This window comes from Homalodisca vitripennis, chromosome 1, assembly GCF_021130785.1.
Source record: "Homalodisca vitripennis isolate AUS2020 chromosome 1, UT_GWSS_2.1, whole genome shotgun sequence".
In the NCBI taxonomy this organism is placed as follows: domain Eukaryota; kingdom Metazoa; phylum Arthropoda; class Insecta; order Hemiptera; family Cicadellidae; genus Homalodisca; species Homalodisca vitripennis.
In genome coordinates, this window is record NC_060207.1 from 127,412,370 (window position 1) to 127,427,276 (window position 14,907).

Genomic DNA, 14,907 nt, shown 5'->3' on the forward strand with positions numbered 1-14,907 from the left:
CTCTTTATTTCAACTCAATGGATGAATTGACTGAATTTCATTGTAAACTTATAACATGTGTTTGCAGCTTGATCTAGCTGCTGTGTACCTAAAAGCCAGAATCAGAAATTCCATCATGATGTTCTGAGGACAGACTTAACAGAGGTGGTATATGAGAAGTTCCTAGTGATTATGTAATAAATTTTGGCCTCATGAGAGATCACAAAACTGATGAGGTGGAATGATATTATCAGCACCATTGTAAATTTATAACATATGGTTGTAGATTGATCTGGCCAGTCTATACCTAAAGGCCGGTCTCAAGAATGTCATGTTTCTGAGAATAGATTTGCAGGGTTCTGGTGCTCATCAACGACATATTGGCCTCGGATGAGATACCGGAACTGTTTGGTATGATGAGGTGCAAAGACATCACCAGCACCATTATTAACTTATAACATGTGGTTGCAGCTCGATCTGGCTGATCTATACATAAAGGTCGGTTTCAAGAATGTCAGCATCATGTTCCTGATGGACTCACAGGTGGCAGATGAAAAGTTTTTGGTGCTCATGTTGGCTTCGGGTGAAATACCGGAGGTGTTTGATGTGACTTGGTGGAATAACATCATCAGTTCCTCTGTAAATTTATAACATGTGGTTGCAGCTCGATCTGGCTGGTCTATACCTAAAGGCCGGTCTCAAGAATGTCAGCATCATGTTTCTCATGACAGACTCGCAGGTGGCAGATGAAAGGTTTCTGGTGCTCATCAATGACATGTTGGCTTCGGGTGAAATACCGGAACTGTTTGCTGATGACGAGGTGGACAATATCATCAGCACTATAGGCCCTGAGGTAAAACTTCCTGAGTTGGTATCCTGAGCTATTCAATCAACCTCTAATTTTTTATTTACACTTTTATCAAGAATGTTTATAGAGTAAAATATACAAACTAGCACAGAAAAATTTAATAACATAAAAATATTGTATTCAAAATGTGAAATTATTAGGAAGTACTGTATATGGTTGTTAATTAATTTTAAAACAAACTTCCCATTAACAATTACATTTTATTTGTGTGAGACCTCACGTGTTCAGTTCCAGTTGAACAGATGTTGATTAGTGAGGTTATTGTGCTAAAATTCATTGTTGAAAACAATGGTTCTTGACTGGTTTGTTTTAAAGTAGGATTTGTTCGGCTACATTAGTAAAGAAGATATGGCCTATATCAAAATAAGAATTTGTTTATTCAAGTGACAGTAGTAAATTTAATATAATAAAATAAAACCACTTCAAAATTATAAGGCATATTCTTAATAATTACGCCAACTATTACAATATTAAAATTAACAGTTGCACAAACTGTACAGGCAGAGTCAAATATCAAAACACAGTTTTACAGTTATTATCATCACTGGTGAGGAGGACTACCTCTGATCTGTTTATCAATCCCACACATTGATTGATTATAATCAATCACAACATTTTATTTGAGAGTGGATTATGATTTTGGGTTAGGTGCACTTCTATCTATTTAAGAAACGACATCTACAAAATCTGGTCCCTCATGGATAGGTGACATCTTTCCTGTCCTTCCACTTGAGACATAACTTGTTTTGAGTGGAACTAATGGCAAGATCTCTTTTTTTTATTTCTGTTTCTTCAGATTAGCAGGTAAATGTTGCCTGTTAACCTTGGCAGTTCCCACAACATATTTTTGTCTTTCCAGAAGCTTTAAGAGTTTTGGTGAAATATACCAGTTGTCCATTATGGTGGGACTACAAATAAAAATACGGACTCTATTTTAAAGACTCAAAAACAGTATTTAATAAAAAGAGCCCTCTATAGCCTGAAAGAGTTTTTTGAGCTGTATAATATAATAAGTATTATATTATAATACTTACTTAACTTTCTTTAACTTAATTAGCCACATTTAATATAGTTACATTAGCAAAAAATAAACAACTTTGATATTTTGACACTTAATATTTATTTATAAGATAAATAAATATTAACTAAATAAAAAGCTTTTTAACTAACAATTTAAAAATGCATTATCTACAGTTAATACATTATTACCATAGATTAAGACTACTTTTATATTAGATAACTGACACTATATTTTGTATTATTCTAAAAATCTGTACATTAAGTGACACAATAATTTTGACACTATTCTATGTACAATACCTGTACTGTCTTATGAATAAAGAAGTTCTGAATTGAATTGAATGGGTGTAATTTTTTCCCAATTTATTTGTTTGGTTTAGAGAAGAAGAAAAATGGAGATACCGTGAAATTAATTTGAACCGGTCTCTTGCCATGGTTTCACGAAATATGGGCTTATATTTAACTCTTCTAATAAACCAATATTCACTAATTATAGGCTTAAAATTATGGGCCAATAAGATAACTAAGGCAAAATAAACCTTTAGTTTGTTTACAGAAACATCTTTCCATTTAGAAACCCTGTTATTGTCTCCCTCTCCCTAGCATATTTGTTAGTTTTGTTACATACCTGAACCCAAAAGGTTTCGTCACAAAAGTGATTGAACACATCTAATTCAGTATAGTTTTCCCCCAACTGCCTCGATATTAGAGGACTTATTACATGATTTCCAGTACAATTTATACACTCCAACACTCCACGCAAAGTCAAAAAACCTAGCCGGTGAGCCATCGTCACTTTCACTATCACTGTTGTATCTGTTCGTCTTTATTGCTCATACTAGCAGACATTTCATTCTTATCATTAATCATGTCATCTTGTTCACTGTCACTTTTCTCATCACTACTTTCAACTAAAACACTAGCTACGTGAGCTCAAAAATTTTTCCAAATTTACAAATACATCATCCTGGTTGCGGCTCACCAACTTGACTGACTTGTTTACAAACAAAAGACAGCTGTTTTGCTCATGTGATTTGAAGCAATATCAGATGTTTTACAGCAACAAAACAGAAGAAAAACATAGACTAAAATATTGAGAACAAAGCACTTGCACAGCTATTGTGAATGCTGCAATATATTCAACTATGTTGACGGTGTGTCTAGCGGATGGGCGTTGCTCGTCTTAGTCATTGTGCCACACAAACTGAAGGACGGGCACTGTCCACCTAATATCGAATGGGTTAAAGCTGGTTTGTATTGCACTGTACGATACCAGATCGTTTCTTAAGTTTAACCTATTTCTTATTTCATAATTGTGACAATCACTGTTACATGTAAACAGTTGTGGGTATTGTTTCATGCATATAAGACGCTGATAAATATAAATACACGGAATTGTTAAAATATTTAACCTAATAAATACATTTTTACAGTTACCTCTATCTGGTGCTTTAGAAATTAATCCAATAGCTCATTTTTGTGATACAAACATACAATTAGAATATGAGCTATTGGCATAGAAATGGCACCATGCATTAAAAAATAATGTATATAACTATGATAGATCAGTAGAAGAACATCTGAAGACACTCTCTATGTGTCACAAAAATCTGTTAAGATTAAAATGCAATATAACTTTTAGGTTCCACTTTCTTCAAATGTTCACAATACTGTCTGAAAAATAATTAATTTTAACTTATTGTATCAGAAAATTCAAGCCAATTGTTGTCGATGCAACTCTTGTGTGCTTGACAGGTGAAAGGTGCTGGCATCCCTGACACGAGAGAGAACTGCTGGAAGTACTTTATCAGCAAGGTGCGGAAGCTGATTAAGGTGATCCTGTGTTTCTCTCCTGTTGGCTCTACACTGCGAGTCCGGTCCCGCAAGTTTCCTGCCATTGTTAATTGTACCTCCATCAACTGGTTCATGGAGTGGCCACAAGAGGCATTGGTGTCCGTTTCCGCCAGATTCCTCAGTGAAATTGAAGTGCTTCCGGTAAGAGGAATCAGACATTCCATGTGAATTGATTATTAAGTTGGTTTTATTGTTATATAACAGTTAATTACAACACATAAAATATGCAAGTCTATCTGTTGTTTTCTAGTTCTAGTACTGTTTATAAGTTGCAACTTGACAAGTTTCAAAGACAGTTGAGATCAACTTGAGACATGTACCCAAATATGTATTTTTAGCCAGCGGGTGAGTGAGAACTGGAATTGATAGTAGCTAAAAATGGTTCATTTTTTATGGTCCTTTTCGTAGCTTGGTTTGATCATTAAACAATAACCAAAGGCAATCAAGGGAGGTTCACAGGGTTTTTTGTGGAGTCAGAACCACAGACAATCTTGGAGCTGCTAGAATCCAGTTCCCAGTGTCAAATTGCATTAGTTTATTATCGAAAGTGTCTGTGCGGACATACATTGAGGTAGGAAAACCATTGAACTGTTTTGTCTTACATTAATAATGCAGGTTGTCCTATAGTAATAAAAGACTTTCTTGGTAAAAAGTTATTGCATTGTGAAGAAACTGTGTTTTAAACAGTTCACATTGTAAGAAAACCTTAAAAATGTAGTTGTCTTTATAATGTTGAATCAATGAACCAATTGTAATATAAGAGCTAAAATCATTAATTAAAATGTATTCTGGATTTATTACATAAGTCACAAACTGTTAATATGCACATATAATTTTCTACTGTTACAAATCATAATTTAAAAGATAGTAACATTTTCAAAATAAATAAAAGTATTATACACTAGTCTATTCATACATTTACCTTAATACTTCTTGTTTTAAAAGCACATCTCACTCTCATGTGTTATTGTTACATTTGATATCAAAATTTTGGAAGTACAACGTACCTCCTTGTACTCCCATGAATACACACATGGACAGCAGATGGGTGAAATATCTCCAAATTTTTATTATCTTAGCAACATTTTTTTATTCCATTTGAACTGGAACATACAAGATTGTCAAGACACTAGACCTTTCTATCAAGAGCCATCACATAGATGGATAGATGATAGAAACATCTAAAAAATGGCAGAAATTGTAGTCAGCTGAATGGAACAGCTAATTGCATTGTACTTATATTTTTATTCTTCCACTCTGGCATCGCTAAGCCTGAACATTGTATTAATGTATGACAATTAAGTAGAAATTTCTGTTAAAATACAATTTCCAAGTTGTAATTGAAGCCCTTTACTTTTGTTATTTCATGCCTCTTATTACAGAAAATAGAATTTTGTCGATAAAAAGTCTGGATATCAGTGGAAATATATGTTTTGGGATCCCCCTTAGATGTAAAAAATATTAGATAAATAGTGGTTTTCAAAATGATAAAAAATGACATTTAAAAGAAATATCTATAGATTTGAATTAAATTTTTACCATTAGTATACCTAACATCTATCTGCATGAATATTCTCTTTAAAAGGTTTTATATTTATTTTGTGAAATTATAATGAAATTATTAAGATCGAACATAGAATTTGAAGAAGAATCTGAAAGTTTGGAATCATCATTGCTAAATTTTTAACTAGTTATTTTATCTTAGTTATTTATTTGTATGTAATTGGTATATTAGTAAAAAAACAAGTAAAACTTGGTGTTATATTACATACAGAACCAGATACGTAAGTCCGTGTCACTGTTCATGGCTTACGTACACACCAGTGTGAACACCATGTCACAAGCCTACCTAGAGAATGAAAGGAGGTACAATTATACCACCCCCAAGTCGTTCTTGGAGCAGATAAATTTGTACTCTAAACTGCTCAAGTTCACTGTGAAGGACTGTCTGGCACGAAGCCGTCGTCTGCAGAACGGTTTGAAGAAACTTGTTGGTTGTTCAGATCAGGTAGGTGTCATCTCAGGTACGACTTCAAACAGAGTTTTAGTGAAGATAGCTGTATCTCAATATAATGTCAAGTTAAATTAGAATAAACTACTTTTAATTATTTTTTGTAGTAAGTCAACTATTCTCAGATAGCAATTTAATATTAAACTCAGAAAATACAAATTATAAATATAAATATATATATATATATATATATATATATATATATATATATACTTTTAAGATTTTAAAAACAAGTCTGGATAACCTATATTCAAGAAGAAATAAAAAGATGAGAGCAATAAAATGATATTCTGTACAAAATTAAGAACTCTAAATGTGATCCATTGTGTAATGTATCAGTCATTTAAAAATATTTAATTTGTATTTATAAATTTTTTATTTACCTGATATAGAAAATTTGTAGTACCTAGTTTAATGTGGGGAATAGCAGGCCTAATAAAAAAGGCCAGAAAATTCCAAAGTTCACCACACTCAATCGTACATGTTAAAGTTAATGTTATGGGAAGATGTCACACTCAACTACATAACGCAAGTAGCAACAGAACTATTCAGTAAGTTAAAATTGTAACATTTGAGGACATTATTGTGAACAGGCATAAAGATACATAACAAAGTCACAACGGTTGCAACCTTCATGGAGAACAAAAGTATGAATATATTGAACAATTATTGTTGACAAAAAGCCAAAGCAGTTTCAACCTTTTTGAAGAACAGCATTATAAGTACAATGAACACGTTGTTAACATGAATATTTATACACTTGTGACTGAAGTGGCAGCACAGTCAACTATTGTACAGTTGCTTGTTGTTTTCATTGACCTTGAGCAACAGACCAGAAACTGCTACTATCCAAATCAATAACATCGGTTCATGCTTAATCACCACATAAAATACATCACAACAAGCCCAATCAAAGTCAAAGTCAAATCATTTATTGCCACAAACAATACAAGGATTGCACAGGCAGAGGTCAAATTAAAGTAAAATTATCTAAATTACTAAATTTAACATTACATACAGAACCAAAACATAACATACTAAAACTAGTCTTTCTTCTCTGAAGTACTGTAAGTAATCCTGGACACTGTAATATTCCTTTTGAATTAAAAATTCTTTCAATTGGCTTTTGAATTTGTTGGGCTCCTTAACATTCTTTAGATACTGTGGTAGAGAATTAAACAATGATATGCAGGAGGAATATGTTTTATTTCTGAAAAAAGTGGTGCTATGGCGAGGTAGGGTTATGTTATTGTTGTGACGGAGTTGGTATCTATGAGTATGTGTAATATGAGAAGTAAATAAACCAAAATTCTTGATTAGAAATGTCAGGCTGTTGAGGATGTATATTGATGGAAAAGTGAGTATGCCTTTCTCTCGAAATAGCGATCTGCATGACTGATTTCCGGCCAAGTGAAAAACTATCCGAACAGCTCTCTTCTGCAACCTGAAAACATACTGCGTCTTGGTGCTTTCATGGCCCCAAATTGGTACTGCATAAGATAAATAAGGGTAAAAACAACCATGATAAGCCAACAAGAGGATGTCAGCACTTTTGAAACAGGCAAGTCGAGACAATAAAAAAATACTGCTACTTAGCTTGCCTGTAACTTTCTCAATATGGTTTGAGAAGTTCAGATTACGGTCAAAAACAACACCAAGATAATTAACAGTGGCTGACGGACTAAACTCGGTATCCCCTATGATAATATTCAAACATTCATTATCCAACTGGTTTCTGATTGCAAAATCAACTAGCTTGGTCTTTGCTGTATCAATAACATTGTTTAGCACTTACAAATGTTACAATATTACACTGGTCAATTGATCCAGTGATCAAATGTAAGTTTGAATAACCAGAAGATAAATAGCTGGGGGTCTATCGATAAAGTAATTAAAACTACTATTCAATGGATGACAACTCTCTGTGTTAAACCAAAAAATAACCAAGGCTTGGAAATTAATTTTGTTTCTTTCTCTTTCTTCTTGCATTTAAGATGTTTGGAGATGAATTTAAAGACAAACCGTTCAAAATTGTGTAAATGCAGAATATGATGGTATTGTACAGACTAATGAGTGAATGTCTGTTCTTTTTTTTATCTAAGAATAATTGGTGAGGATTGTACAAAAATCTGTTTAGACTTTTGTGATGCAATAATGTATATTGTCTACATGTAATACAGAGTTGTTATTATTATTAGTTTCTATAACATATCAGCTTAATATTTGTGTCAATTGTAACTGATCAGATTTATGTTTTATAATATATTATTCAAAACATGTCATTATACTTTAGGTTGAAGGCTTAAAGAGTCAATTGGCTGAACAAGAGAAAATTATATTAGAGAAAACCAAAGCTGCAACAGAACTTATCAAAATTGTAGGGAAAGAACAAGATAAAGTTGCTAAGGAGCAAATTAAAGGTAAGAACTAATTTGGTGTTCTTAAAGATTAATATTGCAATTAAAGTCTTTTTTAATTTTCTTCATTTACAGTATTGATTTTTAAAATGTTTACATAAGAAATAATTTATATATATATATATATATATATATATATATATATATATATATATATATAATGGGCTAAATGGAAAGGAATGAAATTATACAAACATATTTGAAATAAATTATACATTAATAATCTGCTGCATAATCTTTTATTCTTATTTTTAATGTTACAATATGTTATAAAATTATGAAGAGGATATTGACTGACGATAGGGAAGCTTACATCAAACAAGGGGCAATGCAATTTTAATTTTAATTAAACAGTTGAATGGATTTAAAAATTTGTTCTCTGAATATCTTTAGCTTTTTCATGAAAAAAGATCTTAAAAAGAGGTACAGGAAGGAGTCCTTAGCTTAAAAAGTTGGAAATATGACTGTCATCAGATTTGTGAAAGAAGTTTCTGTTTAACCTCTGTTGACTGAAGATGGCTCTCCACAGCATGGCTGAAATACCTCGATATTCATAATGTTAATAATTTTTGACATGGTTTGAAAAGAAAACGTTTAATTTGATAAAGAAAATGCTGGAAGTTTTGATTAAATGATAAATAGGTGGATCAAACAAAATTAGTTAATATTGGGCAATTGTAGGATATAATAAATGATAAATTACTCATTCTGCATCATTGGTACTAGAGTGTGGAATTCTATCAAATTTATTTATCGGATAGATAAACACTTATTTGATTACAAAATAAAAACAATTTGAATTGCTCCTGAATTTAAGTTTTTTGAAGTAACTGACATGCATAGCAATCACAAACAAAACGCAATGAGAAACACGACCATCACAAAAGTTATTAAACTTTATAATTTTATTAAAGAAATAATGTTTTTATACTGTTATATACATTCCTGCCATTTTACTAGTTGCTGAAGAAGAGCGGAAGGTGAAGATCATGGAGGAAGACATCATGGTGAAGCAGAAGATTTGTGAAGAAGATTTGGAGAAGGCTGAGCCAGCTTTAACTGCAGCTATGGCTGCATTAAATACTTTAAATAAGGTAATCAATTAACTATAAAATCTCACCTTTTCAAAACTATTTAATTCAATTTGCATGGTTTATTTGAAATAGTTCCTTTTTAAGCTCTTTATTTTCTTGTGGAAGAATATGTACAGAGTGATCAAAACTTTTGCTCCTCTAATTAATTTTAAATAATTATAAATGAAGATTGTAAGGAATTGGTAGATTTGATCTACTTGCTATTGTTCCTAAATCTTTAAGTTGCTCCCCAAATGAAGTATATTAATTTTTTCTAACAAGAATAACCTCTTATTTTCCCATTTTTCATTGGAATGATGCCCAATTTGAAAAATGTAAGGCATTGAAATAGATACAGAATCTTAAGTTTTTATATATTTATTGGTTATTACAAACCAACATCCTTTTAAGATTCCTGCAGTTCGACTACAGTTTTGATTTTAAATGGTTGCAATACTTGGTATTGTGCACCCATGGTTTACCTTTTTTCTAATGTTTAAACAAGGTCTAACAGTTCTGTGGTCTAATTCTCTGGCTCCAGTTAATGCCAGTTGGCCTTAAATATTGTAAACAGAATTAAGACAATTGCTCCAATTTTTACCAAAATGATTTTTCTTGTAACTCTTTCTATGAAGGTGAATTTGCTGTAACATTTTTTCAGTTCGACTCCAAAAATTTATAATAATACAAAAATTAAGTCTTGTTGGTATAAAAACACAATTTTCTATCTGCAATCTTTCAAAAATGAACAGTTAGATTACTTTTTTTGGTTATTTTTCATAAATATATATGAAACCTTTTCAAAACATTCTCTAATGAACCACTTTTATATATTTTTTTTTAATTTCATTATCCCATTAGTTTCATATTAATTTAAAAGCTGATTCAGTGTTTTTTTTAAATTCTCATAATGGAATTGCATTGTATACAATTATATATCATATGTAATTTATTTTAGGCCACCACTGTACTATTTTAAAATTTAATTTTAGTTCAGTTACAATTTTCAATAATAAGATGACTACCAATAGTTATCAAAATGCTTAACATCAATGTTTTAATGTTTAATAAGATATTTTTGCTTTTTATCACTCTAATTAAAATTGTTCGAGTAATGGAATTAAAATACAAACATCATATCTAGGAATCAAAACTCATAGTCTTTTAGCTATGGAACTGTATCTTGTCAAAACAGTTCCAAATGTTGTAGAAGTCTACTTTTAGAACAAAAGTTCCATCATCAGGTGGTTAAAAAATACACTATAATGCTTTAACCATTTAGTTCACCAATTTTAGTTCACTATAATGGGTTGTCAATATCTAGCAAACTATAGAAATTCAAATAATTACTGTAAAGAAGAAAGTGCTTTTTTTCTTTAATAGTAATTAAATTAAATGTATCTTATTTAAATATTGTTTTGTTTAGAATAATCTAACAGAGTTGAAATCCTTTGGTGCACCTCCCACTGCAGTGGTGAAGATCTGTGAGGCTGTGATGGTATTGTTCAGCAAGGGCAAACTACCAAAAGACCGAAGTTGGAAAGCGTGTAAAGTAAGTATTGTTCATCAACCGTCAGTATACAAAGCTACTAACCTATGTGGAAATCTCTTTAAAAAAATCTTTTAAAAGGGCAATCTAAGGATTCCTTACTGAAGGATAACGTTTTCTCACATAGTACAGAAGAAAGCCTTGTTTTGTGTCTGTGATGATCAAACTAAATTATAATATAAGTGTGTGGTATTAGGTGATGATGGGAGCCTTGGACAAGTTCCTGGCTAATCTGGTCAACTACGACAAGGAAAACATCCACCAGGACATCATCACAGAGCTAGTCAAGAAGTACCTGTCTGATCCTGAGTTTGATCCTGACTTTGTCATGTCCAAGTCATCTGCTGCTGCTGGTACAGTTTCCTTCTTTAAATAAATAAATATAATTATTTTTACTTGTGCGAGGCCTTTAGTTTTCATTGTTGTATTATTTCAAAACTTTATTATTTATTGTTATCCATGGTTTTTTTTTTATTTCAAACTTTCATTCTTGTTGGAGTGTTTGTTTTAAAACTAATCAATAGTCAAAAGTCAACTAAAAGGTATTTATTCTCTAGTTGACACAATGAACACTACTGGAGTTAGTACAGGTAACAGACTGAATCGTGAATATACCCACATTGACAGGAGCTTGTGGTCATATACCATGTCTTCAAGGAAGTAAGTCTACTGATTTTCCTATCATTAGAAATAATTCTTACTTTTAGCCCTAACAATTCAAACTACATTGTTTGCTTTGTTTTACAGGTATTTGCAGCTGGGTCATCAACATTTACAACTTCCATCAGGTGTGGATTGTGGTGTTGTTGCCCAAAAGGAAAGCTCTAGCTCAAGCCAACCAGGACTTGGCTGCTGCACGAGCCAAACTGGCTGAACTGAAGTCCAAACTCATGGTAAGTGGGAGATTCATGTTATTTTGTGGGTAAATTGGAATATCATGAACATGTTTGTAGTTAACAGTGGTTAAAATCCAGATACGGATTGCTTGGTCTATATTTAACAATAGTCTGAGATCTTAATTGTTTTCACATTGTAGTAATGCACCGGATGTGTTTAGGTAGATTTTTGTATCAGTACAGAAAAACAGAACAGTAGGTTATATTACATTTTTTAATGTTTGTATACAGATATATTTTATATCTGTAAGGTTTTGAGATATTAAACATACAGAATTTTTGGAAGTTACAACATTGAATCATTATAATCAAACATAAATTAAATAAGTGGCTATTTTTTTACAAATATCTTTTCTAACTGATTGCAACTAAACTAAGTCCATGTTTTGACAATCAACTGTATTATAAAAATTTTTATCTTGTAAGATTTTGAGGAGATGGAGTTGCTAAATTTTTTAAAGTGTTATGAGTATTTTAATATGCCAACCTTAGTGTCATACTAATAGTGTTGTATAGATTAACCTTCTAAATTAATAATGCATCTCCAGATGAAAGCTACAATTAAAATTTACTTTTCTTTTCGACTTACCTGTAAGGAATATTTTATACCAATGTAAGGTAGATATTACACTGGATCTTTATTCTTTCCCTATGTCTATCTTTACAATCGCATCAATGCAACTTTCAAACTTTAAATCTGGACTAAAATTCATAGCATGTTTTTGAGAATGTAGTTTAGACTGCATTTTCTTACTTAGTTATATCAAGACATTCATCTCTGCATAGTGACACTGACTTCTGTGTACAGGAACTGGAAGTAGAATTGGCAGTTTTGACAAAGAAGTTCGAGGACGCAGTGGCAGACAAGCTCAAGTGTGAGACTGAGGCGGAGAAGACAGCAGAGACTATTGACTTGGCTAACCGTCTAGTCAATGGCTTGGCCTCAGAGAATCAGAGATGGAAGGATACAGTGGCCAAGTATGTTTCAGTTAATATTTTACAAGCAAAATAATAGTAATTAACTGTTAAATATTGTAAGAATACATTTGCACAGAACTTGGAGAAAACATTTATTTCAGTTTTATTCATGGTTTAGATGTTCTGCAAAAGCCTTATCCAGTTTATAAAGATGTTTGGAATTCTTCTGTTTAGCCATTTGTACTGGTCATTCACTTGTAAAATAACTAAAGATCAATAGCAAAGGAACAATAGATGTAGATAGAATTTTATTCTCACTTCACAGTGCTCTTTGTATTAATATGACACAAAGAAACTCAATTTAAAGAGGAAAACTGTCTAACCTAGGTTTACGTAAATGACTGAGTGCTTAGTGAAGCCCCTCCCATCAATTTATGACAAAATCCAATAACGCATAATAACTTTTGAACAAGTTGTCCTAGAGGGCTGAAATTTAATGTGACACTCAACCTATACATTAGTACCGTATTAAAAATAGTAAACATCAATTCATTGGGAACCATACTTGGGCTATGATACTATCAAGTAGGTTTACATTGGTCTTATATTTAACCATGATGGCAACAAGGAAATCAAAGAATAAACAAATTAGTAAACAAATAGCATACATTATGAAGGTCAATAACATGGGATTTTTCAGGTAGTTATCAATGAATGTGATGAAGTTACTTTGTTTGATTAGTTGATTTCATAAAATACTTACACATTTTAACTTAACCTGAACTTCAAAGCAAGCTCAATGTCAAAGACTGTATCATTTTTATTTATTTTTTTTAATCAATCTAAAGTCCTCTGGAAGATAATAAATTAGGAATGACATGCAAAAATTTAGAGAAACAAACATTTAACCTTCTAAATTGATTGACACATAGAAGATAACACATACAGGATTGTAAATCATGTGAATTTATTCTTCACCAGTATTGCCGAGAAAACACATAAAAACAATCATAAACACATGACACTAGCCTCAGGTCATATTTTAGATCAATTTAAATTTTCAAATGTATATTTAAACTTTTTTGTTATACTTATTATCTATTCTGATTATTACTATAGATAAATGTACGTTTATGTGCATTATGAATGTTATTTCCATTTTTGGTACTTTGTTTGGTACCCAGTATTCCTTGGGGCTCGGTAGAAGATTTATAAATGCTATGTTGGCTCACTGGTTCAAAAGTTAGATGACCACCGATCTATTTTGTTGATTTTCAATTGATAATGATAAAAATTGGTTTTGCCCTTGGACTAAGCTCTTGGCTTCAAATAAACTCACAAGCTAGCGTTTGTCACTATTTGTTCTGTTGATCATTGATAAATCTTTAGTACAAATCTAAAACAGTAGAAGTATAAAACATTATTTTGGCTGTAGGGTTTCCTCCTTTATAATTGATTAGCAAAATTAAATTTGCTCTTTACTCTAGAACCTCCATGTCAATTTTCATAAAGATCTGTTCAGAAATATAAGCCTAATTTATGATACACAGATAGAGATTTGTTGACATTCACCCGTGTAATAAGAATACTGTAAATGTACCTAATAAGCATACTTACAGTAAACCAATCCGTCTGAAAAATGGATTAAACCCTTAAATAAAAAATCATAAATTAAAAATGAAATAAACTAATTGAGGCAAAAATGGAAACTAAATTGTCCTGCAGTCACAAATTTCACCCTAGATTGATAAATTGTAATAAAATAACATTCAACATTGAAGTTAAGCTGTTAGCAAAGAGTTTAACACAATTTAACAAAAAAAGATGGACTTCTCTTAAATGCAACCATAACTGCTAAAAGTATAAAATCCACTTTAGTTGTCATGGATAAAACAGATTATGACACAAAGATTACAGATTTTTTCAACTAATGATATCAAACTATTATTTAACAATCCCACCCAAAAGTTTAGTGAAAAAATTAACAGCATTGTTAAGAAATGCATGCATAGGTTTAATCTTGAAGCAAGAAACAGACTGAAAGTTACACACTCAACAACTCTCAAGACCCACAGGCCTCCCAAATATCCATAAACAACATAATCAGATTCTGTTAAATGTGAATAGATCGCCGTCGTACTACAAGTGGAGCCAGAGCAGTAAACAGATTAATTAAACAGAAAATGTCCAACTCATACTGACATGGTATTGCACAATCATCCAACCACCCAAGACAATACAAAATGGCTTCTTTTATATCAATGTTATGCAGATTAGAAACAACTATACCAAAAAGCTATAAACCAAACTATACACAGACAC

At 31.6% G+C, this 14,907-nt stretch overlaps 1 protein-coding gene across 2 annotated transcripts in view; it reads left to right on the forward strand.

The window, feature by feature from the left end:
- Positions 1-14,907, forward strand: part of LOC124371103 (dynein beta chain, ciliary-like) — a 186,171-nt gene that overhangs the window by 130,063 nt on the left and 41,201 nt on the right. For both annotated transcript variants that reach the window (XM_046829419.1, XM_046829424.1), the window contains 9 exons: positions 644-832; positions 3,623-3,862; positions 5,496-5,729; positions 8,026-8,152; positions 9,110-9,243; positions 10,649-10,774; positions 10,968-11,124; positions 11,519-11,664; positions 12,476-12,645. In XM_046829419.1, coding sequence (XP_046685375.1) covers positions 644-832; positions 3,623-3,862; positions 5,496-5,729; positions 8,026-8,152; positions 9,110-9,243; positions 10,649-10,774; positions 10,968-11,124; positions 11,519-11,664; positions 12,476-12,645 — 1,523 coding nt within the window. The remainder of the gene's footprint in view (positions 1-643; positions 833-3,622; positions 3,863-5,495; positions 5,730-8,025; positions 8,153-9,109; positions 9,244-10,648; positions 10,775-10,967; positions 11,125-11,518; positions 11,665-12,475; positions 12,646-14,907) is intronic.